The following is a 13,651-nucleotide window of genomic DNA, read 5'->3' on the forward strand; positions in this document are numbered from 1 at the left end:
TCAATTTTTGTGAACTTTTAGTGGTAGTCAATTAAATTCTTTTGTATCTACAGTATAAGATCTGTCAATCAATGATTTACTATGCATAATTTCTAGGAAAATGTGTAGGAATTTACCATGTTATTATGAAATAAACCCTTACCTCCCAGACACGGGCAATGGAGGAGCTGTGATGAATGTCAAATGCACAATTTTGCAGGTTCTTAGTTTTTATCTAACAGAGCACTTTCAGTTTGGAGATAAATTTGATGGTTTATGTGAAGACTGAAGTTTGTAAGTTTTATAAACTTCCATGTGTTGGTCGAGTGCTGTAAACCATCTTGCTCTCAGTGGCTGTGTCTGGGGCAGTGGAGGTCAATGGAATCTTTTCTTTTTATATCTGTAAGGCAAAGGGGGTGAATTATTGGCTCTTTTCAAACTATAATGATAGATCTGAAGAAAATTTGATATTTATCTGGTGATAAAAAGTTTGGAATTTTGCTCATTTCAAATTGAATCGCAACTGCAATGTTTGTACTGAACAAAATGGGCACCAAATTATGTAGTAATAGACTGCCGGGCAATATCATGAGTTTTGATGTTTTTGTTTAAACTCATTACTAAAACAGTTTTGGTCAATGTATTCATTACATGATGTGTTAATGCTATGTAGTGTGTATCAGACATGAATGTTTATTTTTAAGCGAATAATTTGCCTCCCAAGTCTTTGGACGTGCTTGACAGATTTTATGTAACAGTTTATTTTGATTAAAGCAAGTTGTGATGTTCAGCAAAGAGTACAGTTAAAGACATTCATGCTAAATGGATTTTTTGTGCATGTATAAGTGTTAACCATCTTTTAGGTTTTCTTTGTGTAGTGCATGGTAGAGGATTGTTTATGATTACTGATCTAATTTCAGTCTTTTATGCTACAAAAATGGAAACAATGTAAATTTCCATGTTCTACCTTTTGTTTTTGCATGAGAAAAAAACAAATACAAAATTGAATAAATGCTAACATATTGAAACATTTTGAAGAATATGTTAAATATTTGTTCGATGGAATAATTTTATAAAAGGATATTCAAATCATTGTTGATGTACTGGCACCAGTTTTACTAGTACTTTTTTGAAGAATTAAGTCAGAAAATTATGCTCATGGTATGTTTGTATGCTGTGGTACATATTTATATATTTCGCTTTAACATATTTTACCCTATGAAACTCCATCTAAAATGAAAATAGTATATACATAGTGCACAAATAATGTCACTAAAGGAGTAGGTATAATAATTATATATATAATATATATATATATAATAATTAAATATGAAATAGTGAAGGAAGCAGGGTAGTAAGTTATATATTGTCTTTAGAAGGACCAGTTCATCAAGCAAAATGATTTGATGATGAGAGCCTTTCATGTAGGCCAGCTTGATAATTTTTTTTTATTATTAATAATTATGAAATATTTCTTGAATGTTTTATTATTAATTATGATATGATGCTATGTGTCCTCTCTAGTTATGAGTCCCACACAAGTCAGGAGACGGGAAAGGAGAGTGTGAAAACCAAGTTTGCAGGGACTATCTCCTTTGTGGAGGATTACCTGTGTAATGTGGTCAGCCATTCTTGGTCATTTGTGGACAAAGAGCAGAATAAACTGACCTTTGAAGTAGGTGGACTCAGCTTTAAGTGGTAGATACAATACGAGTCGCCGAGTTGTACGTGAAATATAATGAGTGTATTGGCAAGCCGCATTGACGAGACAATACACGAGTAATTTTCACATACAGCTTGGCAAAGAGTGTTGTATCTGGCTTAAACTTATCACGGCCTCTGATTGGCTACTACACTAATGAGTAACAGGAGTGCAACAGACTGTGGAACGCACTCGTACATGACGTGCTTGTATGTCGAATACAGCATGGCCAAGTCTTTTGTTCTATGTGCTAGCCGTGGTTTAACTTAATCTTCTACTGAATTCTTGGTTTTGATCCAGAACTGCTTTATATTGTGTTTAACCTTGGCATTGATGCAGAAAGCAGTAGGTTTCAAATAATAACAGTGTTTAGAATTTGAGTTGAAGGAATAGTTTTAAGTTAAATAATTATACATGGAAGTGAGGGAGAGAAAGTGAAAGAGTGATTATCAAGAACATGTATCAAAATAAAAATATTGTTTCTGTTTCATCTCTTTTCCAATTATTTTGATTCACAAATGCCAAATTTCTTTCAGGTGGTGAACTTGGCGCGCCATCTCATCTACTTTGGCTTCTACTCCTTCAGTGACTTGCTGCGTCTGACAAAGACTTTGCTCGCCATTTTGGACGCTGTGCCTGAGACAACTGGAGAAAGCAAAATTACTTCAATTGATGGTCAGTTTAGTTCAGGCGCATGAAAATACCATATTGTTATTCATGCTTGTGTTATGAAATTTCTAGTCAGTGGAAGTATGGTCTCATTTGATTTCAGCCTTTATCATTTTTGTATTCTGTAATGAATTAATCTTTTCAATTGGTAAAAATTTTGAAAGTTTCAGATAAATAATTTTATGATCACAAAAATTATATATCTGTTTAGCATTTGTGGTGCTTTTATTGCATAGAACACAACTATGGAGTAGCCTGCTTTTTAATTTTATTGCTACCAATTAACAGGAACATTCTAATTATAACATCTTATGACTTAAAAATGTAGTAGCTGGAAAATTCGCAATTTATCCCATTGAAAAGATGGAGTAAATCTTTCTTTCCAGCTAAGAAGACCTCAATGAGTGCAGTGGTGTCCAATTTGATAGCCAAGAGTGGAGAGCTGGCAGAAGCTAAGACTAAGAAGCAGGAGAAGGAGGATACCATGGTGATGGACACCAAACTGAAGATCATAGAAATACTACAGGTGTGTGTGGGAACTTCTCAGTTAGATTATAGTTAATTATCAATCACACAAGTCACACAAGTTGGTGTTCTTTCTTTTATTTGGAATTCAGTTCCCCAGATGTGAACATGATTCACTTGGAAATTGAGAAAATGAAATATTAAATGTTATTCACAATGTTTTTGTTCACTATTGCCACATTGAAGCCTGAGTGGTATGAAAAATATTTACATTTGGGAGGCAATGAGATGGCTTTTGCTAGCTGCGCTGCATTGTATTCTACTTGATAACAAAGCTGTCAAGAAATGGAGGTCATAAGATTCGTTTATCATCGCATCTCCTTGTTTTGCTCAGCGCACTGATCACTAATTGATGATTTTGTTTGATTTTTGATCACATGCTTTTGTTGCTGTTGTTGAACTTTATGTTTTTAGATCATAAAAGTGTGAGAAAACCTTTTTCTTTAATTTAATTTTTTACTAATATTGGTTTTGTTTAAAATTAATCGTATAATATGTGTGAGCATTGCTTTTCTATATATATATACTTTTAATTTTGTTTTAATCATTTTACAAATTAAGTAACTTGGCTAAAATGTAAAGTAGAAACTCATACTCTGAGAAAGTGAGTATTCTTCTAAGAGTATGTGCTGAAGATGTTCTGTGTCACAGTTTAAGCCATAACTTTTGAAGTGTAGGTTTTAGTCATATTTGCACTGAAGATAGGTCTACCCTTCATGGTATAATTCTTCTTCTCTGAAGGCCTTCTGAATGAGTTCTTAAGTCAGTGGGTTCCATGCCCAGCAATGGGATAGCTGTTACTAGGGAGGGGTTGCCTCCGCTCTGTATTGAGACTAAAGATAGCTTAGTCAGATGGCCTTCAGAGAGAGAGAGAGAGAGAGAGAGAGAGAGAGAGAGAGAGAGAGTGGGTCTGTTCTCAGTGTAAATGGCACTTTTGTCATAATTGAGTAGATAGAGTAGTTTATTGACATATACATTTGGAAGGCATTTGTTATATTGTTAGTAATATTGTTATGATGTAAATGTAGATAGCAGCAAAGTAGCTGTAGAGATTTTAGTCTGAATCTGTGTAGGGTATAACATTGGTTTTGAAGTTAAATCTGTCGTTGTTATAAAATTATTCCCTTTCATTTTATAGAAATATAATTTTGATTAATTAGAACACAGCAGATTTCTCCAGAATTATAATAACCTTGTGTGGTTCTGACATACAACACAAGGATGCACACACACATACACACATACACTTTACATACAACAATATTTATTCTGTAGATGAAGGTTTGTATCAACAACATTTGTATTTCATCTAACAGCATGTTCTTGCATGCCAGACACAGGCCAATAACCTGAAGATTTTGCCTTGTAGTTCATATTGAACGTGCGCCTGGATTATCGTATTTCAAGTCTTCTGACCATCTTCAAACGGGAGTTTGATGAGAACAATGCCACAGAGAAGACTGGAGAGGGTAAATGACCACCTGGAGAGTGATTGCTGCTGTGTGTTGCACTCTAGGTGGTACTAGTGGTATTAGTGGTAGCACCAGAGGTTTGAGCACTGTAGATTAACATATAATCCTGGGATAACTATCTGCATGTAGCATGGGCTAATATGTTCACTATGTCTCATAGCATCCTCATTGCAGCAGTGTGAACTGACTAACATGATCTTTAACTGATTACCAATATCCTAGCACTATGAATGTGACTTTGTTGTTTGTCACTTTATTTTTTGTAAATAAATTCTTCAATAATTCTTGCTGATAATTTCTGAAAAAAAAAAGAATCTCATAAAATTTCTGAAAGGAACAACAAGTCCAACTTTTTTTGATTTCTTAGCTGTCAGTACAGAAAAGGTATGATAGAACAGCTTATCAGTTCTAACAGGCCTTGGAAAAAGATTTTATATGAAATATATGAAAAATGAAGTGACTGGCAAATAGTGCACTTGCATGGTTGGATTTAGTTTTAAATCTTTGGTTTCTGCATCTTAAGGAACCTGTTTTTATAGAAAATTGGCAGATAACAAAAAATTTGAGAAACCCAGAATTTTCACCAAAACCTGCAAACTTAGTTTTAAGTTTTGGCTATAAAGTTCAACTGTTACTTGTTATGTGATATATCTATAACAGAGGTCCTAAAGCTGTAGACACCACTGAGAACACAAATCTATCTTTGCTGGGGTCATTTTACTGCCCGTGCCCTGACTACAGTAACATGAAGCCAGTGCATTGAGGCAGAACTGCAGTGATTATTGCTTTTATCTCTCACATCCCTCTCCAACCTTTGCACTCTTTACTGCCATGACATGATGGCAGTATGATTATGGTGTTGTAGTTAGTTTCCTCTTTTTTTCAGTTTATTTTGAATGTCCGTCTGGACTACTATATAACTAGTCTGCTCAGTGTCTTCAAAGAGGCCTTTGAGAAACTGAATCAGGAACACGCCTCAGATGACAGAGATCTGTATATCCTGCAGACACAGAAATCCTGTATGTCTCTCTTCTATTTCTGCTCTTGTTTCTTAATCATATAATATATTTTATAAATTTCTTAATACTTGTTTGTATAAGTTTGTTTAACCCAGTGGTGAGAGGTTGTATTTACACAGGAAAACAGTTAAAATGTTCACAGTTGAATGCAGCCAGCCTCATCAGTGTGGGTGACATAATTTGGAACCATGTCTGCCAAAAGTAATAGATAAGTTTGCAGCCTCCTATGGGTGAGATGAGTTCAGGTGGGGTTCTCTTTCCATTGGGTCACTCTCCATAGATGAGTTCAGGTGGGGTTCTCTTTCCATTGGGTCACTCTCCATAGATGAGTTCAGGTGGGGTTCTCTTTCCATTGGGTCACTCTCCATAGATGAGTTCAGGTGGGGTTCTCTTTCCATTGGGTCACCCTCCATGAATGAGCTCAGGTGGGGTTCTCTTTCCATTTGGTCAGCCTTCCATGGATGAGTTCAGGTGGGGTTCTCTTTCCATTGGGTCACTCTCCATAGATGAGTTCAGGTGGGGTTCTCTTTCCATTGGGTCACTCTCCATAGATGAGTTCAGGTGGGGTTCTCTTTCCATTGGGTCACTCTCCATAGATGAGTTCAGGTGGGGTTCTCTTTCCATTGGGTCACTCTCCATAGATGAGTTCAGGTGGGGTTCTCTTTCCATTGGGTCACTCTCCATAGATGAGTTCAGGTGGGGTTCTCTTTCCATTGGGTCACTCTCCATGGATGAGTTCAGGTGGGGTTCTCTTTCCATTGGGTCACCCTCTTTAGATTAGTTCAGGCAGGTGGGGTTCTCTTTCACTGGGAGACTCAGAAACTGTTTAGGGCATGTAAGCAGCAGGGCAATGCCATCTGGTCAGATTGCGTCTGAGTACATGAAACCTGCAATTAAAAAAGCAAGGGTTGTTTGAGATTTACAAAATGGAAAAGACCGTGAAAAGACTATGATGAAGAAAGAAGTTTGCCTTTTATCATCCTTAACATCTATTTCACTATTTTTAACTCATTTCTCAGTGAAAGCTTCTATATTAATAGTACTATTAGACCTAATGTCAGTACAGAGAGAAGAAAAGACCACCTGGTTCTTAGTTTGTACAATTGGGATGTTTACCACATTATATATCCAACAAAACTCAGTTGCATTCTTTGATGTGTTACTACCTAGAAATATTTGCCCAAATAAAGCTGGTTAAAAGACCTTGGTGACCTGGTGGAAATCTGACATCCCTGATCATCACTTCAGTAAGGTGCAAACTTCACATTGGTACCCTTAGTTATGGCTGCTCACCCAAACAGTTTGTATTCATTTTCTTAAGAATAACAAATTCACCCCATACTTATTTTCCATGTTTCAACTCAGCTGAGGATTTGTAAAGACTGCTTTTTGTTTTTCTTTCACTCTTTCACAGTCTCCTGTACATATATATATATATTTATATTTATATATATGTATGTATGTATGTCATTTTGTTTATTGAGGAAATGTACATTGTACAAGATCTTTTGACTACTGAAAGCCATTTGATACCAAATGAAAATATAACTGTGAAGAAAATTGGAATAAAATGAAAGAAAACAAACAGAAAAAAAAATTGGACAAAATGCAATAATTGCTAGGGTTGTATGATTTGTCTTCTTGTAGGGGTTTGGAGCATGGAAAGTATTAAAGTTTATATTATGTTGCCATGTGAAGTATGTGGTGAAGTATATAATTTAAAGTATTAAAGTTTATTTTGTGTATAATTTAAAAGGAATGATATAAATGTATTAAAAGTGCTGTCAGATTTTTTCTTGCATGCTACATTTGTTGTTAAGTCCAGATTCAAGAACATATTAGAATTTGAGAAATAAGTTTCAAGTACAAAATACTGTTTCTGACCCTCAGTTCTTCATGAAGTCTGTTTCTTGATGTACATGTACAATCTCAGTCTTAGCAGGAAACATTCTAAGCTTGCCTAACCTTTATCCAGAACTCTGTACTGATGAACATTTCCTATTACTAAACATTCTAAGATGCTAGCTTCATTTACAAGCTAAGTTTGTTGTCCTTCAGATGTTTGAAAATAACATTGCCTTGTATCTCCTCACTTTGTTCTGTTATCCTGAAGTGAAGTAGTACCTTGTAGTCTCTCTGATGTTATACGTGTCAACTGTGACTCGCTGCCTTGAGTGTTTAACCAAACTTACTTTAATTCTGACTACAAATGTTTAGCTTTCCTAAACTGAAGTGGTAGAGACTAAATCTGCATTCCTGTTATCCTTTTATATGGTCACTTTAACAGTTTGTAAGAACACAATGCTGTGAGTTGATATATTTACTAAAAGACATAGCCATGCAAATTTGTTCTACTTGTCATTTTTTTTTTTTTGAGAAATGTCTTTCAGCAATTTATCAGAAAAGCACTACGTATGTATGTGAGTGTTTTTAATTATTAATAGCAGAGTTACCTAAAGAATATCCCTCAATATTAATATATTTGTATAAAATCTGATATACTAGTAGGATTTATCAGTCTACAGACCATTGTTTGATGACAATATTGTAAATGCCATGTAAGAAGCCAGGTGGTATTCATGACATAATGGCAGTCTGTATTTGTTTAGGGTTGGACCTGGAGACCATTGGGACACAGGCTGAAGACATCTTTGGAGGGAGGTCAGTGGCACAGTAGTTTGGAAGTTGAAATCATATTTATTATGGTGAAAATAAAATAGAAGTCTTTTACTAATGATGACATGTTTGTTTATAAGATGTGCATCTAGATCAGCCCACATTGCGTCACTCCCCATGAGGCTGTATTACATAAGCAGACGGGGGACATTTTATCATTCAATGAAAAAAACTTAAAATGCTTAAAAACTTACTGTGATTTTAATCCTTGTGTTATTTTTGCATAATCTATCATATGCAGACTTAAATAATCAGTTTGCAATTGATCTTTTACATTTTATCCAACCAATAATCATATCTGTGGTTTATTTTCATCTTAAACCAGAAGTAATTTGTGATTTGGAGTAGGTTTGGCTTCAGTCATTATTCCAGTGTTATCATATAAACAATGTGTTGTTTGTGGCCTGGTTTCAGTGCTGAGGCAGCAGAGCTGGACCTGGATGGTCAAGGTGGCCGTATGTTCCTAAGAGTCCTTCTCAACTTGGTGATGCACAACTACCCGTCCCTGGTGTCAGGGTCCCTCCAGCTGCTTTTCAGACACTTCAGCCAGAGACAGGAGGTCCTGCAGGCCTTTAAACAGGTAAGAATTGGGTTTACACTTCACTTGTAACATTTCAGCTCTGGAAAAAGAGGAGGAAATGAGTAAGTGAAATTTAACACTGCATCTGATTGTTATGTAGCATTTTGTTGTAATTGTTGGTTGACCTCTGACCTTTGCCCCCCAGGTGCAGCTCCTGGTCTCAGCAGGGGATGTAGAGAACTACAAGCAGATCAAGACAGACCTTGATGAACTGCGCCTCCTGGTGGAGAAATCTGAGCTCTGGGTGTACAAGACCAAGCAGAATGATGATGATGATGCTGGTTCTCATAGCACAACTTCCAGTAAGAAGAAGAAGAAAGGCAAGGGGTCTGGACCCTCAGAGGACTCTCAGGTTCAGTATAGACTCATATTAGTGAGCTGTGAAACCATGGTTCAAGGGCACCTTCACTGACCAAAACTTTCTGTCAGTCAAGTGATAAATCAACATTTTAGCCTACATAACAGTTCTGTTGTATAATTTCCCTTCCCCTGTGTTCAGAATATAGTACATTCTAGCTCAGGGCAAGGCTGGAGTTGTTATGTTGTAAATAATACTATCTGCAGAAACAGACCAAGCTGTAGTTCTCTGCATTACTTGTTGTTTTCTGATGTTTTAGGAGGAGAAAGGCAGTGGAGAGTCTAAGGAGAAAAAAGATGAGAAGAAAACACCTAGTTTGGTAGGAAACAGATATATAATAGTAATACCTTTGTGCTTGTTTTGATATATTTAAATTTTTTAAAAGTTGGGTTGGTCCAAAGACCTATATTGCTGGAGCATGTATACAGGTGACCCTGAAATGTCCTTTATATGGCATATTAAAAATTTAGACCAGCTATATAACTTCTTTACAGAGCATGGCATTGATTTTAATACCATAGCTCATACATAGTTCAGAAAAATGGATTATCAGGCAATGTATGTTTGATGATATGACATTCCACTTTGTGTAGGGTTTGGCTCATGAGAAGGGTTCTGCCATTGATCTAGACATAGGTCCTCCCATTGACTCCAGTGCCTCCCATAACTACAAGACCATCAAGGAGGTGGGTATCTGCTGAGCTGCCATATTTAGCCACTGTGAGATAAGGCACCTCAGTTGTTTTACTATCTGTATCTACTGATGTGAGAAATACAAGCCCAGTTCATGGATTAATATGAAGCTTTTGTAAGGTTTAAGAAAAGGAAAAATGGAACACAAAACATCTTTGTGGAGTTGCTGTATGAAGGATGTTGTTGTTAGATGAAAACCGGTCGTTTTGTACCACTTAATAAAAGTCTTTTTCTTCTGATGTCTTTGTTTTTGCCATCCAGATTATCAGACGTCTAACAAAGCTGTGTGTCCAGGCCTCTGTACAAGGTCCAAAACCAAAGAAACATGAACAGAGGCTGCTGCGTAACATGGGTGCCCACACTGTGGTTCTGGATCTCCTGGATATCCCCTATGAGAAGGTAGAACATATCCTATAAGAAGGTAGAACATATCCTATGAGAAGGTAGAACATATCCTATGAGAAGGTAGAACATACCACCCAGGAAATAGGTGTCTTCCATTAATAAATGGTTTATCATGATGTTGATGAAATATTTGGATTCCCTTTCCATCATCTGCTTACTTGTTTTTGTCCTCCAGGCTTTCTATGTTTACTCAGCAAACTTCAGTTCATTTTATTTCATGAAAGAACATGATCAAAACAAAAAGAGTGGTTTGAAATTAAAAGATAAGTTAATTTGGAGATTAAAAACTCAGATGCCGTATTTGTGTTTTCCAGAGTGCAGACACACGCATGCATGAGATCATGCGTCTTGCTCACAAGTTCTTGCAGATGTTCTGTCTGGGCAACCACTCCAACCAAGCCTTGCTGCACAAAAGTCTGGACAAGTTTCTCAATCCTGGGGTGAGGAGCCTTGCCTTTGATACTTATTATATCATACATAGCAGATTAGTATAATTATATCATGATTTAACGTTTGTCCTAATGTGGCTTAACCTATACAAGATTAGATAATCAAATATCTTAGTTTTTTTTTACCAATGATGATGTAAAAGATGACTTCCTTTAATATTTCATATGGCAATATTCTCTGTCAGAGATACAGTACCGTAGTATGACTGTCAATATTTGGAAGGGCATCAGCTTTAATGGTTTTAATATGCATTGAGTCAGCCAGACAGGATTTGTATAAATATATTGATGTAGAAGAGAGAAAAAGAATATAAAAAGCTGCATTATGAAGAAAGAATATTCTACCCTGACGTGATGAGTAGCCTTTGTATTGATGCATTCTTGGAGGGCCATTAAGAACTGTGTGTGTGTGTGTGTGTGTGTGTGTGTGTGTGTGTGTGTGTGTGTGTGTGTGTGTGTGTGTGTGTGTGTGTGTGTGTGAGAGAGAGAGAGAGAGAGAGAGAGAGAGAGAGAGAATCCAGATGGCAATCTTTGTAACTTATTGATAGTGCTCTCAACATTACAAAAAGCACACTATGCTTTGTTCAAGGACTGTATTGTTTTAGAAATGATAGGAGTACAACTAAATATTTTGGGTATTTTTAAAAAATAATACTTGCCATCTTACATTTGGTGTTTTTGCCAACATATCCTGAAGATTCCAGTAATCTGCCAGTTCCTTGGATATTCATAGATTGATGAATCACAACATGATATAATTAATGTACAGATTTCTCCACAAAAAGGACATTGATACCATGGTATACAGGGTATGTCAAAATTAACAATATTTCAGTGGCAGATTTTAAAGCCAAGCAACATTACATGGGATTAACATGAAAAAGTATCAAAACATAATTGTGACTGGTTTTGACATTTGAACGTGACTTAAACAAAGGAGATGTCAGAATGTTTGTTTGACATCCTGGACTCAAAGCACCAGCTATTTTAGGCAGTTAAAATAAGAAATGAATGTACCATGCATTTTTAACACTAAAAGTGGATTTAACCAAAAGCTAACAACCACAGAGATCAGCACACTTGCTGTATTACCTTGTTAATACTCTGAAGTGTACATCCAGTTCACATTAACACAGTGAAGAACTAACACATTGTGGTTGGAATTTCAGGTAAACAGCCTGCAGGGGGTAGGTACTAGACTTGGGGTGTCAGGCGTAGACCGCAGGGGGTCAGGTGTGGCAGACTTCTCTTTAACGCTATGTAATATGTATGGAAGATTTTTTGGTTTTTGCTCCATTTACCATTATGACCTAATTTGGTGGAAACTGGGAGCTTCTCTACTTCAGCTATACTAAGAATGCAGAAAAATACCGTGTGAATTTAAGTTCAAGTTATCTGTCATTTCAGTTTGATTAAAAGACAGCTATGTTTTCGTCAAAGATCCATTTTGAATAGGCCTTTTGTTATTTCAAAACAAACCAACCATACATAATATATAATACCAAATACTGTGCAAAGCGTTGCTCTTAGATTAAAAAAAAAAAAAAAAAAAAAAACATCAAAACTACACTTAGTCTGGTCATTTGATATATTTTCACTGTCAGTACAGTTTTCATTTTGCCATAAATACAGTGAGAGTTCCTCACCATCGTTATAATCTGCTCCCAGAATCCCATCATAACTCCACCAACTGCTGCCTTCTTGTGGGAGTTTTTATTTAAACTAATTAAGCCATGACATTTTAATGCTTTGCACACATATAAGTGGACCGTATCATAACAATCTTTCAGCTGTTGTTTTAGTGTTCTTAGAGCTATTTTAAAAGTATGATGGGCTACGTTAATTCCAGTTTCACCTTCCACCCCTCACACCCTCACTCCTGTTGTATCAAATAAATACTTTTGAAACTAATGTCTATAGTGTAACCACATTGTGTTCAGTTTGGTGTATGATGGTTTTAAACCCCCTTTCCATTCTTCTCCCCATCACTCTCACACACACACACACACACACACACACACACACACACACACACACACACACACAACACACACTAAGCCAGTTGGTATTAAATTCAGGCATCTGTCTGTCTGTAAATATACTCTTATCTAGTCATCTTTTCTGTTGGGCTTTAATCAATTTCAGGATACTAGGCTGGTCCACCTCCTTACTAGACCCAGCCACCACCTTAAGGGGCCTGTCTGTCTCCTTGCTGGGCCCGTGCACCTCTTTACTTGGCTCCTCCACCTCCTTACTGGGTCCATCTCCTTACTGGACCCATCAACCTCCTTACTGGCCTCATTAACCTCCTTACTGGCCATGTCCACCCCTTACTGGCCTCGTCCACCTCCTTACTGGGCCTGTTCACCCTTATTTGGCCTTATCATTTCATTAGTCTATCATTATTTGGGTGTTTCAATCAGATTTTTTAAAAAAATTTAATGCTTTATAGACAGGCCACATTTCATAGAAACGTGTCTAGCTGCATCACAGATTTGGTTTTATGTGTTTTGCAAAGAACATTATTTGGCTTTTGTCTGTTTGGCGCTAAATAATTTCTTGTTTAAAAGTCAGATTTTATCAATTCTGCTTACCTTAATGATACATGTGGATCATAAGATGTGAAAAAAACTGGCTTCAGTGATCTCCATATAATTCACTGTGCTTGTACTGACCATGTTCTCCACTGGTTTTAGATCTGTGTGCCCCTTGCCTTGGTCGACTCAATAGGGAGAAGAAAAAGGAAAAGTGCATTGCAAGCAGTTGGGTCTACCTTAACTCATTAATTCAGTTGATATATAATTTTATTTTCTGTTGTTTTTTCTTTGGGTTTGTTGTTTATCAATAGACTTTTTTGGGTTTGCTGTTGTTGCACAGCCATCTTTGCAGGTTGATAATTGAATGATTCACAGCATTGTGATTTTATTCTAGAGAAAAGTTCTGTCTGTGATCTAGGCATCCCTGTGTCTCTTTTCATCTCCTCCATCTAGTCCTCATATTTGGTAACTTCAGCTTTAATCATCTCCTCTAATATCAGGTGTTCTGATGCCTGAAACTTCCTTTTCATGTTTTTTTTCATGATTTCATGTCCAAAGTTTGAAATGTCCAGACATTCCAGATAGAA

At 36.5% G+C, this 13,651-nt stretch overlaps 1 protein-coding gene across 8 annotated transcripts in view; it reads left to right on the plus strand.

Annotated features, from left to right (window-relative positions):
• LOC106177103 (inositol 1,4,5-trisphosphate receptor) overlaps positions 1 to 13,651 on the plus strand; it is a 71,952-nt gene that overhangs the window by 24,230 nt on the left and 34,071 nt on the right. For 3 of the 8 annotated variants that reach the window (XM_087014419.1, XM_087014420.1, XM_087014422.1), the window contains exons 20-30: positions 1,504 to 1,654; positions 2,218 to 2,356; positions 2,737 to 2,876; positions 5,234 to 5,366; positions 7,976 to 8,027; positions 8,457 to 8,622; positions 8,768 to 8,974; positions 9,240 to 9,299; positions 9,574 to 9,666; positions 9,935 to 10,072; positions 10,393 to 10,518. In XM_087014419.1, coding sequence (XP_086870545.1) covers positions 1,504 to 1,654; positions 2,218 to 2,356; positions 2,737 to 2,876; positions 5,234 to 5,366; positions 7,976 to 8,027; positions 8,457 to 8,622; positions 8,768 to 8,974; positions 9,240 to 9,299; positions 9,574 to 9,666; positions 9,935 to 10,072; positions 10,393 to 10,518 — 1,405 coding nt within the window. Of the gene's footprint in view, positions 1 to 1,503; positions 1,655 to 2,217; positions 2,357 to 2,736; positions 2,877 to 4,244; positions 4,345 to 5,233; positions 5,367 to 7,975; positions 8,028 to 8,456; positions 8,623 to 8,767; positions 8,975 to 9,239; positions 9,300 to 9,573; positions 9,667 to 9,934; positions 10,073 to 10,392; positions 10,519 to 11,696; positions 11,715 to 13,223; positions 13,290 to 13,651 lie in introns of all 8 variants that reach the window. The other 5 variants (XM_087014415.1, XM_087014417.1, XM_087014418.1 and 2 more) reach the window with 4 other exon arrangements.

Source organism: Lingula anatina, chromosome 6 (assembly GCF_051362555.1).
Source record: "Lingula anatina isolate TDL-2025a chromosome 6, LinAna3.0, whole genome shotgun sequence".
Classification (NCBI taxonomy): domain Eukaryota; kingdom Metazoa; phylum Brachiopoda; class Lingulata; order Lingulida; family Lingulidae; genus Lingula; species Lingula anatina.